The sequence below is a fragment of the Semicossyphus pulcher genome, unplaced genomic scaffold, assembly GCF_022749685.1.
Source record: "Semicossyphus pulcher isolate SPU_LCO1_2020_fin unplaced genomic scaffold, fSemPul1.0.p SCAF_25, whole genome shotgun sequence".
NCBI classification, from domain to species: Eukaryota; Metazoa; Chordata; class Actinopteri; order Labriformes; family Labridae; genus Semicossyphus; species Semicossyphus pulcher.
In genome coordinates this window covers 6,976,912-6,993,454 of record NW_027211699.1, presented here as the reverse complement: position 1 = coordinate 6,993,454, position 16,543 = coordinate 6,976,912, and the positions used below count along the sequence as shown (strand labels likewise).

The window sequence follows — 16,543 nt, the reverse complement described above, 5'->3', positions numbered from 1 at the left end:
GTTTGCTATTTCATATTTAATATAGGCTTGTACACATTAGTCTAATGTCTAATATTTAATGTCTAGGCTTGTAGATTTTAGTTAAATATGTAATGTTTCAGGCTTGTACATACTGAGCCAAGTTAAAACCGGAGTCATATTCCTTGTATGTGTACATAACTGGCCAAGAAAGCTGATTCTGATTCTGAAGAGGACATATCAAATCTGTAAACCAGACTCTACCTATTAAATCATGGATTATAATTGAAACTTTATAATCTACAAACTGACGCCTATCATGTTAACATTAATATCAGACAACACCGCTTTTAGTTATTTAGAAAAAGTTTTGATAAATTAAACGAGGTAAAGTAGGAAGAGGGCGGAGCAAGGACTGTGTATGTGTGTGTACGTGTGGTCGCGCGCGCGCGTGTTTGTGGTGGACAAGCGGCAGTCTCTCCTCTGTTTTAACTTTCAGGTGAGCTTCACCCTCAGAGACGAAAACTCCCGAAGTCAGCACGATGGATTTTATCTGACCAAAAAGTACAAGAAGCGTCGGGGAAGAGGCAAATAACGGTCAAAGTGTCCACTAACGGTAAGAAATGAAAAAGTCCTTCATAAATATAAAGTAATGTTACTTAGCGTTTTGTGCTTTATGTGTCGTGTTGTTGCCTAAACACGTAGCTCCATTCGTTACCGTACTATTAACTTGAATATGTAATGCTTTGTGCCATTTTCCACGTGGTGTTTGTTTACAGTGAATATTTTCTTTACAGTCTAGTAGCTCCTGTTGTATCTCTTGCCTGTGGCATTTCTGTAATAAGACAAGTTATACTACAATTAAAAGATTTCACATTTTGGCGGATCTAAATACTTAAGAGCGTGTAAAAACTTTTAAAAAGTACAGTTCAAGAGATGAGTTAAGGTTTATGCTCTACTTTAACATGCAACATGCTGAAACAGTCATTGCCGGTTGTTTTGGTGATAATGAAGGATTTTCGTGATATATACATTTTACCTGTGTCAATTTGGTTGCAGAGTGCACAATGTATTTGATTGAATAAAAAGATTTTGATACTCTAAGATAACACTTGAGGTGATGCCATTTGTGGTTTATTATCAAAAATAAATGTACTGCATTACTTCCTGAGGGGCTAGAGGTAAATGATGGGAAGATATGATGACTAACATCATATCTTTCCATCATTGCGGAACTTGTGAACCACAACTTTTAGCAGACTGACAAAACAGAAAGCACATTTGCAAATATACACCATACTCTGCTCTCAGCCTGGACCACAGTTCTGAGATTAAAACAGATCACCCCCACAACCTGAGATGCAACTAAACCACATTGAATCTACAATGTATGACTATTCATGGGCCAGCATAGGTTCTTTTTAATTAACTAACACTATACCCTGCATGAATAATTGTTAGCTGTCTCAGCTGCAATACTAGCACAGTTTGCATACCAGGGTTCCTGCCGACACGTACAATTCTTAAGAAGTGTTCGATCTGATTTTAAAGATTTGAGGCCGTAAGATGTTTCTACAAGTTTTATTTGTACTAGTGAAAAGACTTGTGAAGTGACACTTAGACTAACTAAGACATGTCCAAATACTTTTTCAAGTCTACCTAAGTTACTGTATGTAGTTAGCATGATGCTGGTTACCCAAAAGCCCATCACTAATCCTGTGTTAGTCCTTTGCAGGTACAAAAGATGAGTAAAGGTTGCAGCTAAATTTTGAAAAGTGTATTTGTTTACACTGCTTTCTTGTGTCAGCATCAATTCTATTGCTGTATTTCATTGTGTAGAGGCTACACCAACATAACATCTACACATCAAATGTTTTGGTAAGACTAGTGTGCAAAAAATGAGCATCGAAAGAGTCAGTAGATTGACTGTAAGTGGATTATTAAATCAATTACTTCAAAAATAGACTTGCACTTTCTCCACCGTTGACTGTTGATTTGATTGACTGCATGGTATATTAAATTATTTGAGATTTTGGATGGTGGTAGTTTGAAAACATAACAGAGACAATCCCTTAAAAATGCCTACACATGCTACAGCTGTGTTAATGTGATTCGGTTGTTCTGTAGAAGTTAATTTCGTTTTGTTTAAGCCTCTAAAAGTCTTACATTAGATTTTTTTAAGGGTGCAGAAACCCTGGCGAACCCCTCCCCTCCCATGCCTTGTCTTTGTTCTGCCTCCAAAAGGCAAACCGTGAAGCTAATCTCCTTTCACAACCATTCCATCAGCACTTTCCACTACTGATGTAAGACACAATAAACAAACAGGGGAAAACGGCACTAATAACAATGACTGGTATTACCCCTATACAGATATCCCTCATTCCCACATGTAGACAGTGCAGGCACTGTTCAAACCAGTGAGTCACACTGTGAGGTAGCAGGTACAATGTTGATATGCCACAGAGAAGGAGCTGTATTGTGTGTTTTCTGTCCTCAGCTAGCACCGACCAGGGGAGTATCCACTTTCACACAGGACAGTGGACTACTCACTTCACCAGGATTTGACTTAATAGAGATAAAAAAAATAAAGAAACACTGAAATGTGAGGCTTTTCTTTACACGGGGTACTGGTGAGGAAAGAAAGATGATGAAGTTTGCGTAGCCCATTTTTTTACAAAGATGCTCTTCAGATCTGAATGCTCGGGGCACTTTAGCCGAAGCGGCGTGTAAATCACTCAAAATTGTGAAAAGGGAATGGAGAGAAAGAGGGACTGAGAAGAAAGACAGTGACAAATGAAAGAGTGGACTTGCTGACTGAATAGAAAAGGGAAAAAATATGCGGAATACATTTTGCCTCGAGTGTTGAAAATAAAATTGTAGGATAGATTTCCGAGCACAAAGTGACTGATTGTAACGTTGAAAAGGCAATGGAATTGATAATGAACCACCATTACTGTTGTGGCGATGATGGATTTTGGACTTCAAAGTGATGATGTGAGGCGATTCATATTTATTAGAAGGATAAGGAGTTAATTTGATTGACGTGAAGGTCGTTTTGTGCGCTGAGAGGCTCCTTTTTATAGCAAATGTAACCTGTGTCGCACAAAAGCCAGAAAAAAAGAAAGTGAGAATACTACGAGGCACAGAAATACATTTTTTCATCTATTGTGTACAGGCATTGTAACTTTTATCAATTTATCCACCCACAGAACAGCACTACTCAGCTCTACTCACTACCCTTCAAGTCGCCAGAAAATTGCCTTTGCTGTAGAAGAATGTTTGAGCCTGATGGTTTCTTCTGCTTCTTTTTCCCCCACCTCATTCCCTGTTTCCCCCCCATCCAGGTATCTGATGACTTTCACCTTTTATCATACTTCTTTCCTATTTCTCATCCTGTCTTCCCTCTGTATCGCTCTTGCTATAGGTTGAGGGTAGCAATCTGTTCTTCCATGAACTAGCTAATCTTTCCGACCTCCTTCTCTTAGCTATCCTCTGTCTTCCTCTCCTCCTTCTCTTCTGTCCTGTTCCGCCATGTCTGTATCAATGAGGAACCCTCCCCAGCGCCGGCGCTCTCTGGGACCCGTCTCGCCCAAACGCATCTATAGAAATCTGTCCGTCAGACTGAGGGGTGGAGAGTCATCTGTTGCTGGGGAGATGGACACACCCAAACACCTCAGCAAATCTGCAGATGCCGTAAGATATTTTTTATTTTATTTTTTGGTAGCTGAAGTGCTCTCCTGTCCTCTGGCTGGGTTTCTCTTTTAAATCACTAGATCTCGCTGAGAGATTATATTCAGACACTCTTAATATCAATGCATTACCCAAGGTGAGCCCGCTGCTCTGGTTTATGATAAGATTTATGTGCCCTGAATAAGTGTCTCTTCTCCTGCCTCGTTCTTTATACAGCAGCTCCCTTTTCTCTGACTCAGAAAATAAATCCCTTTTTCGGTATAAACTCTCTTCTTCTGTCTTTTCTCTCTCATCCGCCCACCCCATATTGACCCTCTCCCTTGCTCCCCATTAGTACAAGTCTCTGTGGGAAGCAGTGGAAAATGAGGATACTTTGGCTGTGCAAAGCCTGCTGTCCAGAGACCACACCAGCTGTGGAGGAGGAGGAGGAGGAGGAGGAAGCTTGTGGGAGAGAGGAGAGAAGAAAGGCAAGGACTGGGAGAGAGAGAGGGAAAAGGGGGTGAACAGGGTGAGCGATCAGGGCCTGGTCCCCCTGGACGTGGCTGCTCTTACCCACAATTCCCCTCTGCTCCATGTGCTGACAAAGGCAGGAGCCAGACATAACCCTGTTTGTGAGTGTTATATTTTAAGATATCGTGAAAATTCTGCTGGCTTTAATTTAATGCAGATCACAATCAGACTCTGTCTTCCTGTTGCTCTCTGCATCTCTCTCCTCTCAGTGTGCCGGCCGGCAGAGTGGGAGCTTAAGCTGGATGCTCTGGTGGCATTGGCGGGTAAACGGGTGGAGGAGAAGAAGAAGGAGTTGTTGAGGAAGGTCGGGGCAGGGCCTCAGGCGCAGGCTGACGTCCACAGACACATCCACCTCTGGAGCCTGAGGCTGCAGCTGTACTGCCGAATGAGAGAGAACTTCCTAAACACAGGTCAGTGCTGTTGGGTCAGTTTGTGGCATTTCTTGGGACACTAACTAGGTCACAGGCCCTTTTTCTTTTCAGTCTTTGAGTAAATGGCATTCTTGTTTTTTTCTGCCCTCTTCGAACTCAATCTCAACAAAGTAGAACAACTCCCTTTTCCCATCCCTCCTCCACAAAGCTCCCCTATCACCTCTGACCAGACCACAGTCATCTTAATTTCGACCAATTTCTTGTCTGCACCCTTCCTTGCTGCCCTCTTGAAACCCTCCCCCCCGGCACCTTTCAATCTCAAATTCAGCAGACTCGTCATCAGCCTTTCCAAATTCTACCATGCCCTACACTCGCTTGATCAAATGCCTCTGGCTTCTCATTTTAACTTCATGTCTTGGAGCTGGTGGATGCGTAGAAATCATCACCCCTAATACCTACAAGGCTTTAGGGCAATTTGTGTTATGCCACATCGGGCCTCCTCGCTTTACCTTCCTCATGCCTCCGTGCTGGTGGCAATGTTTTTGGGTTGTCCGTCCGTCCCATTCTTGTGAACACGATAGCTTAGAAACGCCTTGAGGGAATTTCTTCAAATTTGGCACAATTGTCCACTTGGACTCAAAGATGAACTGATTAAATTTTGGTGGTCAAAGGTCAAAGTCACTGTGACCTCATGTCAATTCTATTCTTGTGAACACAATATCCTAAGAACACCTAGGGGCAATTTTTTCAAATTTGGCACATTTGTCCACTTGGATCCAAGGATGACCTGATTAGAATTTGGTGGTCAAAGGTCAAGGTCACTGTGACTACACATAACACGTTTTTGGCTGTGAATCAAGAATTCATACACTAATTAATCTATTACAAATGACAAAATAGGATGAGATGAAAAAGTGATGACATTTATACCCAAAAGGTCAAAGGTCACCTTCACTGTTACAACATGATGTTCTGCAGAAACACTTTCCTGCCCATTATTCAACGCCATAACTCAGGAACAGGAGGTCAGATACTTAATGACACTAATCTTTGGTGCCCACCTTGAAACTGTGGTGATATTATAGATCTTCTGTGCTGCCGGGTTGAAGATGTGTCGGAAGCATCCACGTTTCTCCAAGAAATATATAAGAGGCATACAACCGCGAGGCGGTAATTCTAGTTCCCAATGATGCGATGAGGCCCCCACTTCACTTTCTTAATTGCCCTGTATAAATGCCTCTCCTTAGCTTAGCTAGATCTTTTCCCCAACTGTATTATGACCACAGTGTTACTGAGAGGGCAATAAGCCACATGCATCTTCTCTTTGCAGTGTAACTAAGCCTTCTCTTGTTACAAATCTCACTACTAAAGAGTTTCAGATAAAGGCTTAAAATGTAAAATATTGATCTGTTTTTGCCCGAAGGCCTATGACTTAATCTTCTCACTCCGGGTCATGGCTTTGTTCACAAATACTTTTGATCACGCTGCTGAAATGCGTCTTTACCAGGGCTTACAAACAGAGTTTAGGATTAAAGCAGGATTACAGCAATTATAATCAAAATGTAAACAAAGATATATTAGGGCAGAGTTTTGATCAGAGCACAATACTTTATTGTCTGTGGGTGTTGTGGTTTCTTGTAACGCTAATTTTGAACATTGCTCTGTCTAAATGTTTCACCCAGGGCTTCCAGGGCCTCCCAGTCATGTGTCCATCGTGGTGACCAGCACATCTTCTATGTTTCTGGCAATCAAAGAGCCTGAGGGTAACACCATCGGGCTCATCACTCGCTACAGAGGTAGGTGGGATATAACAGGACTTTGATATATTATAGATGGAAGGATGGGTAGATAGATTGGAGTGGGACAGGAGGATGTAGTTTTGGCTTCTTAGTTTTAAAGCTGCATAAATGTCATCTGGTGCAGGCGAGGGTAGACTAAACCCAGGTATTGCAAGTTCCCCAACACTGTAAACACTTCAGTCCTTAGTTCTCCCCTGTTGGGATCGAGTAAAGCCAGAGAATAATCTCTCAGTGAGATTGTTTTTGTGTTCTCAGTTGAATGGAGCACCTCAGCCAGCTTCAAACGCATCCTCGGCTCAGCCCAAGTTACAGAGACAAAGAACCCAACGCACAGTATCAAGGGACTCACAGCTGTAAGTGATGAAGCTGCTTCAGACACTCACTAAAGCGTACACACACAGTCGAGCCCCCATCAAGTCAGCCACAGATTTGACAGACTTGAATGTGCAGGTAAACACACATAGTTAAACGGTAAAGGCACATGAAGTCATTCACACACATAAAATACTTACACTTTAGCTCCTACCTACACACAGACTTGTATTTATTGCTCCACAATCAAAATCTATTCAGCAGCTGCTATAAGAGAACACTTATCCCACACAGCGGCCTTACTTATCCAGATGAATTAATAATGAGAGCGTTATGTTTTCCGTGCACTGGAATGGATGATTCAGAAGGTTAATGCATGGTGATAATTCGACTGTCTGCTGCTCCTCTAAATGCAGGGAGTGCATTACTTTGTAAGAGTGAGTGCCTTCAATGTGAAAGGATGGGGCCCGCCTCAGTGCTCCACTCCAGTCAGCGCTGCCCCCTCCAGTGAGTATCCTGAACTGCAAACTTTAATGAATGTGGGCTCAGTACTTTGAAAGGGCTCTGTTCGTTTTCTCTCTCCATCCCTGAGTAATGAAATAACTCGGCTGACATCGAGCTCGACGTGAAAGGAGTTGAAACCACTCATCGCCGGTAGATAAATTAATTATTAAAACATGGAGAATTAAAGATGTCACCCGTCTTGTACCTGTGCTGCTTTGAGTTTGTATTCAGCTCATAATCTTTTTTGCACGTCATCCCCTCTCTTTTGCTGGATTACTTGCTGTCACTTTCCATTTTATACTGTGCAGAGATACAAAATGTGCAATCTCAGAACCCATCAGCTATCGCCTGAGACGATATAGCCTCTGGGATCAACTGTGAACATGTCCGGTTTAGCAGTGGTGGAAGAAGAGCCTGAAAGCCATACTGGAGTAAAAGAAAATGACTTTGGTAGAAGTAAAAGTCAGCTATTCTAATACTTCTCAAGTAAAAGTCTTAAAGTATCTGATCTTTTTTCTACTTACTCATATTAGTTGTACTTAAGTATTCAAAGTAAAAGTAAATGATGTTAATAAAAAAGGAAGTGGTCAGAGTTTCGTTGTGAGTGGTTAAGCAACAGAGAGAGAGATCGACAAAGTGTCGCTGCATCGAGTGGAGCAGAGGAAAAGGGGCAGGGACGTTAAAATCTTCTTTTTCTTCTTCTTCTTCGAGGTTTTTACACCGCTTTGCATCCACGATGTTGCATTACTGCCACCATCAGTGTTTAACCAGTTTCTGTTCATTTAAAGCCGCATTTTCAGTTAAAAAATCCACAATCATGAGACCAACAAATGTCTCCTGATAGACGAAGTAACGAGTGATGAAGATTGTTTGGGGAAATGTATCAGAGTAAAAGTAGAAGTTGTCAGAAATTTAAAAACTCAAGTAACGTACAGATACTCCCAGAAAATACTGTAACAAATTACTATTACTTTGTTACATTACGCCACTGTGGTTTAGCCAGCGTTAGCGATAAGGACTTCCAGCCAAGGCTTCAGGAAAATAAACGGCGTCATTTCTTTTCAAGAGCACCCGTTCATCAGTCAGTCACACAGAGGCTGCACTCTGGCTTACTTCAGCGGTATGAATGATTGCGATTTACTTTAATTAACGGGTCTTAAGTTTGCCGAAATTTCAACATCATATGCAGAAGAAGTCAGAATGAAGCTTTGTCAGGTGTGTCCTCAAGAGGAGAAGAAAACTACTTTAAAATGAGAAGTTTGTTGAACGGAGTTCGGATTATCATTGCTGATGCATTCGAGGAAGTCGGGAAATCTGAACACTGCACGGCTTTTGTGACACAGTGTCAAAGAATTTATTTCAAGTTGAATTTTTTTATCAAGAACAGATTGTTAGCTGAACTTGCTGCAGATGTCTGTTTATAGAGATTAATAAGAAGCTAAATCGTTGTCAGATGATGCTGATGGGAGCCGGGACGTCATTACAACGTATTACGTTCCGCCTGCTTTTGCTCTCATAGACTGCTTTTCCTGCATACGCCGCAGCCTGGTGATACGTGATTGGTCAATACTGTTTGGACTACAAGCGAACTACAAACGGAAACCAGAATACTTCCCGTACTAACTATATCACAATATAGGATTTTTCATATCTCGATAACGATATATATCAAGATATCCTTTAGTCCTTCTCTGCATGTTAATGTCCATGTTAATTAACAGCACCTCCCTCTGTGGTTCGCTCCAGGTTCACTCCCACAAAGATGCAAAGATTAGAACGTCAAGCGTTGTCAAAATGACGTAAAGCAGTTCAGCCGCTGGTTTTGTGACATCATGATAAATAAAGATTATAAAATGTGCAACAATGTGTTCCTCAAATGACGGGAAAAGTAAAAAAAATCTAAATGTATGCCAGGATAAGTATTAATACGAGTGATATTCAACATGTTTCAGTGGCAGTTAGGTAACGCTAAATTAACTGGAACTTCATATCTAACTTAGGAGGAGGAATATTTTCAGTAGGTCAGAATGAGTCAGCACCGACACTTTCAGAGTCGCAGCACACAGATGGTCTCTCATGCCGCCGCTCTCGCCTCCTAATCACCGTGATAGGAAAAAAGCAGCACTCTGGGCTCTCCTGCAAATGAGTTCCTGATGTCTTGAATGATTCTGCTAATTGCTTATAAATGAAAGTGATGATTTGTTTCTCCCGCTCGTCCTGTGCAGGTTGGAGAGAGTGCACTGGTGTGAAGTCACAGCTCAGGAATCACGAGGGCCTCGTGAGAAAGCTGCTGGAGGATGCCAGAGAACCAGACTACAGAGGATTCTGTATAGGTCTGTAGAGGGAGTTTTTAGTGATCTATTTGCTGTGATTACATCTGCCAATTTTGATGTTGCTATATAAATATATTAACCATTAAATGAAATGAAGCAAAATCAAAATTTTGTTCCATATCTTCTTTTATTAAAATCTATGAGATCTAATTTCTTGCACACACAGAGAATGCACTTAAAGTGATCCTCATCCTGTCTGATCCTCCACTCCCCAGAGAGCTCTAAGCCCCAGAGTCCCAGCAAGCGTCTGTCTGTGTCCCGAGGCATCAAACAACTGTTCCAGTCCGCCACCAAGTTTGTTCGTCTCCTACAGAGGTAGCGCTCCATCTGTCTCACCTGTCCCTCTGTGCCTGGAGGGGTCGGGGACTAACGGATTAAACGTGATGTGATTACAGCGGTGTAGACTACAAAGAACAAGTCCGAGCTCTTCTCTGTCATGGTTATTGAGGAAGAACAGTCGTCACATGAAAGCTGCTGTAGGCTCCAGATTAGCGGAGAGTTCTTTTGAAGAGGGTGATGTTTAGAATCGGTGGACTGTGGCGAGTGGCACGTGACTGATCTGAGCTTCTTGCTGCTGCAAGCGCTGAGTGGAGCACACTCACCACAGCAGCTAACAGCGGATAAATGGGGCAGAAGAGGAACCTGGGTTCATTTTGGCAGCTAATTTAGATTTAGTCTCAGTCTTTAGATGAAAATTCAGTCATTTTTACCCTTAATAGTTTTAGTCGTCATCGTTTTAGTCCAGTTTTAGTCAATAAAAAGTCACATTTTAGTCATTACTTTGAGTCATAATGATTTCTCTCTTGAGAAAATATGACCCTCTCCCTGCAGTGTCCCTCTTCTCCTTTTTACCTGTTTGCTTCAGGTAAAATAAACACTTAAAATTTCAGCAGATCATCCATACAGTAAAGATTGTTGAAGGCACAGAATCTAAAGACACCTAAGGATAGCGCTTTTACGCTTGGTCCTAACTTTTCATCATCGCTCCTCCTCTTTTTGCAGAAGAAGCAGCAAATGCCGCATAAAACGCCCCTTTTTCTGTGAGCGAGGCGAGCGCTTAGCCCGAAGCAGAGTTAACAGAGGAAGTTCACAACCACCTTCGTTATCTTTAACTAGTGCTAGAGGCTTTAAAAAAGCATGGATTTTAAATATACGACGGCCACAACCGCTAACATTTTAGTCTCATCTCGTTAAAGAAAACAAAAATACATGTTGTCAGTTTTGATCACGGTATCTACGATACATTTTTAGCTCGTCAGCGTCTCGTCTTCATCAAAAAAAGGTTGTTGACGAACATTTATCGTCATAATTATCGTTAACGAACAGTGATAGGAACCTCTGCCTTGCTTTGAGAAAGTGATTGAACACTGCAAATCCTTTTTTAATGTAGACAAAAACATCATCCGCATCACTTTCAGCACTGGTATTTTGTTCTCTCTCTTTGGTCTCATCAGGGGCGTGTACTTGGCGACTGTGTTCTACCACAAAGAAAACATACTGGTGACAGCTGAAGACCAAATTCCACTGGTGGACATCCAGTGCTGCTCCACCTCCATCACCCAGGACTTTGCTTGGTTTGCAAAGGTGAACTAAAACAAGAACACGTGTATAAGATCGTTCTTCACTTGTGAATGTCAGTTTGAAAATGAATCTTTTTTTCCTCCAGCTGTCCTGTGCGTGGCAACAAGTGCCCTGGCTCCAGCAGGCCCTTTCCTCTGCTCACTCCTCTCCCTCCTCCCTCCTTCAGAACAGGCACAACATTTTAAGAGCCGTTTCCCAGCTGCAGGTAGGAGGTTAAGCTGCTTACTCTGCATGATAAGAAACACCAAAATTAAATGCTATTTTAATTACCTATTAATATCTTTTCTTTCTCATACTGTTCTTACTGGCAGCTTGCTCCCTTCCCTATCTCAGGATACATACGTTTGTTTCAGTGCCTCATATGTATTCATCCTCGTGTTTCTGTTCCACCTCTCCTCCTTCCTCTGCCTTCAGTCGTCCCTGGGAACAATGGATCTGGGCCAGGTGTACTACGAACCTCTTAAAGACCGGCAGGGCAACGTCTTATTAGTGACTCTGCGGGAGTTCCCTCACCCTCCCAGGTGAGAAAGAGCCTTTTGTAGGACATTTTTCTCTCCCCCACAGAAGAGCACATAGCGACAAATGAGTCTTTAACCTCCGGCATCTGTTTGAAGGACGGCCTCCGACTCAGCATTCAGCTGCTCAAAGCCCTGTCTCTCACGTTTTTTTAATGAAACAAACATTTGCAAATTCTAGTAGATTGAATTTTAAATCAGCCTTCTTACTTTATTTAAATCCCTTTGTGCTCAGGGGAGATAAAACCTAATCAGGCATCAGGCCGGGCTTGCTAAGCAAACATGCACAGTGATGCTTTCAGGATAACCCGCCTGTCTTATGGTTGTTGGTGTTAAACTAAAACCCCTTTCAAATTAGAGCGTTGACGCAGGTTTTTCAGACCCGGGAAGATCCACTTATAGATGCCGATTGTCTCTGTTCCCATTGCCAGTGAAGTATCCTCCTGTCGGTCTCTTTTCTGCTGCGTCACCACCTGACGTCACAAACGCGCCCCAAACCGGGTTCGTAAACAGTGAAGATGTTACGGTCTTTATTGTATCTTTTACTCATTCAGTCTGTGTATCAAACTCAGCGCTGACAAATCTGGAACGATGTCTGAGCGCTGCTCAGACGGAGGCGGGCGGACTTTGTAGCTGAGATGACGAAGAGTCGCAGAAGTTACCGACGGAGCATAAAAAAGAGGGCGGAGATTAGCGTGAACCTTTCCCATTAAACAAGAAAGCCGGGTGTTAGCGGGTTTTTTGACCAGTGGGAAAGCGGCGTAATATGAAAGAATCACACTGACGTTTTCATGTGTTTGCCTTACGTTTATGCGCTGCTGCAGCCCTCCTGACCCTCCGCTCCACTGGCTGCCTCTGGCCCGCCTGGAAAAGAACCGCAGCAGAACTCCTCTGCTGCCGGAGCCCACTGCCATGGACATGCTCTATGAGCAGCTCAAGGTGAACCTGGGTTTGTGTTTGTGTAAAAGAGGAATCAGTCAGGGTCACGGCAGGCCGACTGAATGTGTTGAGGACTGCGGCAAAGTGATTGAGTGTATTGACTTTCCTGACTTGATTATTGAGCCTTGTTTTTCTCCTCAGGGCCGCTCAGACTTTCAGAATTCAGCCCAACCAAACTAGTTAATGCAATTATAATAATAATAGTACTTTAGTTTATTAGTTTATTTGACAGGGGCTGTGAACAACAAGTAGTGACATCCAATCTTAAACTCATCTACATTGTACCTGTTTTTGCAGGAGAAACTGTCCTTCCACAGGCACAGCACCCAGTGGGCCCAGCCGGGTCTGTACGTCGGCATCCTGAAACTGTGCAGCACAGTCGAGCAGATCCGGGTCCTGGTGCCCCAGCGGCTTCCCAACCTGCTCTGCCACACACGGGTCCGACACAACGCCCACGTTTCCAGGTAACACAGCGAGCCAGGTCCATCGCACGCTGAGCCGAGTGATTCATATTTTAAGCCTTTTCTAACAGTATTTTGTTCATCGTGCGACAGAGAGGAGTGGGAGTGGCTGCAGAGTCATGTTTACACTACAACCAATGACAGCGCTCAGAACCTGTTGAGCGGCGACGACGAGAGCCTGATGGAGAACAGCGGGCTGGTGGAGTTTGTCATGTCTCTGAGAGCTGCTGTCGCTCATCTCCTGACGAAGCTCAACATCCCCCTCTACAGGGTAAGAACGGTTTCATATGCCTCCTTTAAATCCACCTTTCTGGGCCTATTAATAATTGTTTAGAAAAGAGAAGCAGAAATTAAATTCAGCTAAACAAGTTCTCCTTGTAACTGGACTTTTACTTGTGTCTGTGGCAGGCGTATCAGTACGGCGTGTACACCCGGGAGCTGCTGCAGTTTGGAGACAAGCTGTCTGTGCTGCTGCTGCTTCCTCCCAGCGAGGACTTCAGCTCCAGTTACTGGCCTCTGGTGGGGACCAAGGAGCCTGGGCTCACCATGCCCCTGCAGATCTTTGAGCTGGGTAGGTGGAGGACTAAAGTTGCATAGACATGTGACCTGTCTAAGAACAGTACCGCTGTGTTTTTCAAGACACGCTGAGCGAGAAGGCTCAAATCTGTGATTCATCAAACTGTGGACCTCGAGGTTGAGACGTACCTGGCAGGATAACAGCATGGTGTCTTGAAAGCCTCTTAAGTGAAGGCAGACGTGCTGCACTGCATCATATTCTGTAAGAACTAAGCGACAGGAGTCATTTCATGTGGCATACATCTGTTTAAGATCGACAAATTTCATCTTCTTCAAAGGAACTTAAGGACAGATTTTTAAATGACCCTAAAAATACTCCATGAAATGCTTTTAACCGCTGTGCAATATGAGGCTCACTATCTGATCTGCTTTGGTCTTCTGAAGATGAGTCGCTTATATTATTTTTCATTTTCCAATTACTTCTTTGATCTCGTTTCCTACACACTTAAGGATTTGTTTTGCCTCTAATTTAAATCCATCTTTCCCTTCGACTCGCCTTGAAATGTCTCATGCTTAAAGTGTGATAAAGTGTGTTAATGAGTTCTGAGTCTTTTTCCCTCTGCTTTGATGTCGTGATTTATCTCTCCTCTTAACTCCGGCTCATCACCAGTTCATTTCTGGACGTACGAGCGGGACTTCCTGTCCCAGTACTGCCAGGCCTGGGTGAGGCTGGAGCTGGACACTCATCTGGCGCAGCAGGCTCTGCGGGAGGCGCTGGACACCAAGGAGGTGCAGGAGGCCCGAGAGCGCCTGAACCACATCACTGAGTTTTCCCATGTGAGACCATGAAAACAGAAAATATGTTTTTGTCTGCTTTTCTCTTTAAGCTTCTTCTTTCATTTAAAAGAGTTTAACGAGGGGAATTAATAAGAAATAAAAGCTTTAAATTGGATTCACTCGTGAGGTAAATGTAGAAAAGGCTGACTAATTGTGGTCTTTGGTCTTTGCACTGTGTCTGTAGCGTCTGGATGCACTGTGGAGGGACGCCCGCTGGATTATGGACTGTCTACAGTGCGTTCGATCCAAGCAGTGGGTGGGAGCGGTGCCTCTCGGCCTGGTGATGGGAGGAGATCCTCCGGCGCGTCCTGATGGAGAGGAGGAGGAGGAGAGTTTGACTGCCAGACTGACGTGGCCCCATCGGATACAAACACAGAGAGCTATTGCAGGTGCAGTGATTGTTTGGGTGTACACAAGCATGTAACAAATAATATGTTTAGCAGGTCGTCTCCAACAACCTTTTGTCTCTCTGCTTCAGAGTGCTCAGTCAGCGGGACTCCACCAAACGTCGTCACAGCCGAGGTCTCCGCTCCGGCAGGAATCATGGCTGCCCCTGAGGAGGATGCGCTGGTGTTGACGGAGGGCGTTGCAAAGGGAGGATACCCTGTAGACATCGCCGCCCAGTCCACTGTAGACCTGACGAGCATCGGCCAGTCAGAATTAGAATGCGCGACCGCTCTGATCGAGTCCGGACTCGAGCCGGCTGCTGTGGCACAGCTGGAAGTGGGGTACACAGTTTTGGACGCACAGGTGTCCGACAGCGAGGAGCAGGACTTTCCTCCCAGCATCACTGAGGTGATCCGGCCGATGGAGATGGCAGAGTTGGTGGACATCTTGCCTACGCTGAGTCTCATTGAGGAGGAGACGCCCAGCGGCCCGTCCACACCCTCAGTGATGGATATGTTAGAGAGCTTTGGGCTGGGGATTGGAGAGAGCAACGCCTTCTTTGACTTGGAGAATTCAAACATGATGAATGGAGCTGTGAGTTTGGGCAGCAGCAGCAGCAGCGTGATAGAGGCACACTGTGCACCAGACCTGCCTGCCTCTCATACGAGTAACACAAATGGTGCTGACATTTTGAGCTGGAGTTTTCCTCCACAGGACTCAGAGACTCAGCAGGCCAGTAAAGGAGCCAGTTTTACAGTGAGAAACCAGGTGCAGTGGGACAGACCCTCCAACAGTTCATCCTGATGTCTACTCAAGCACCAGCCTGCTTCATATTACTTATCATTTAAGACCAATCAGAAGCCTGACATTTTTCTAAGTGCCCACCTGTGCAGCTGATATTAGGTTTCATGGAGGAAAAGATGTATTTATGCACATTTCTGGGCCTGTAGCTGATCTTTTTTTATGTACTTCTTGTGTTAAAAAACGGAGCTGTAGTTGTAGTTTTTATGACGTGAAAATCCACCACTCACCACAGAACAAAGCAACATCGCTGCTTGTTGGAGCTGATAAACAAACTCACTGAACGCACACCATTCATGCAAACTGAGGGGCTGCCTTTGAAACAGGTTTACATACTGAATGTAGACTTTTGGAAATCAAGAACAAAAAGGTAGCAAGATTTATATACCTGTTGATTAAACATTAACTGCTGTCTGTCGTATCACGTCTGCTGTCCAAGTTCTTGCTTACCTGGAACATGAATGGGAGAAAAATCCACTTCAGATAAGAAATTGTAAAGACAAAATGTTGGTGCGGCAAGTAAACCAAGCTTAAATTAACCTTCATAACAAAGGCCGATGTATTTTAGTTATCTCCTGTATTGAGCTACTTTTAGCTGACACACATTCATGTCAGTTCTATTTTGATTATGATGACATTCGGCCTTCGTATCATCTGTTATTTTACCTCCTGCATCAACTGTGTCAAACAGAGATTGAGCTGCAGCCAAGAAACCTGCAGACCTGTCTAGTGTTTTGGCGCAATGAGAGGGAGAGACGGGGAATTGTGCCGACTGGATGAAGTGTTTGGGAGAGAAAACAATGGAGACTAAAGTGACCTTATAAAAGGATACCGGGGCATTCAAGGATCTGTGACTCGTGGCAATTAAGGAGGTTATCCTGGGTGGACGTAAATATTTAAGTATTTAAGTGGGTGATGATATTTAAACATCACGTACGTGTGAATAACCACATGTTCAGAAGTCAATATGTAATGAGCTGTTCATAACTGCCAAGACTTTTGTTGTTGGAAATCCTATTAAACAGTGCC

At 43.7% G+C, this 16,543-nt stretch overlaps 1 protein-coding gene across 1 annotated transcript; it reads left to right on the top strand.

Annotated features, from left to right (window-relative positions):
• Window positions 1-438: 438 nt before the first annotated feature.
• LOC138604469 (ankyrin repeat and fibronectin type-III domain-containing protein 1) lies at window positions 439-16,543 on the top strand. The gene is made up of 19 exons (XM_069676410.1): window positions 439-574; window positions 3,303-3,651; window positions 3,983-4,259; window positions 4,368-4,568; window positions 6,212-6,325; window positions 6,584-6,681; window positions 7,057-7,147; window positions 9,370-9,477; window positions 9,693-9,792; window positions 10,932-11,061; window positions 11,144-11,263; window positions 11,473-11,579; window positions 12,398-12,512; window positions 12,810-12,976; window positions 13,067-13,244; window positions 13,382-13,544; window positions 14,160-14,326; window positions 14,511-14,715; window positions 14,805-16,543. Exons 2-19 carry the CDS (start codon window positions 3,490-3,492, stop codon window positions 15,515-15,517), a joined length of 3,216 nt encoding a protein of 1,071 aa, XP_069532511.1. The 5' UTR covers window positions 439-574; window positions 3,303-3,489; the 3' UTR covers window positions 15,518-16,543.

Coding starts and splice junctions, on each gene's coding strand:
- LOC138604469 (XM_069676410.1), top strand. CDS start 3,490: ATGTCTGTATCAATGAGGAACCCTCCCCAGCGCCGGCGCTCTCTGGGA. Junction 12,513..12,809: donor TGCTCTATGAGCAGCTCAAG/GTGAACCTGGGT, acceptor CTGTTTTTGCAG/GAGAAACTGTCCTTCCACAG. Junction 13,245..13,381: donor TCAACATCCCCCTCTACAGG/GTAAGAACGGTT, acceptor TGTCTGTGGCAG/GCGTATCAGTACGGCGTGTA.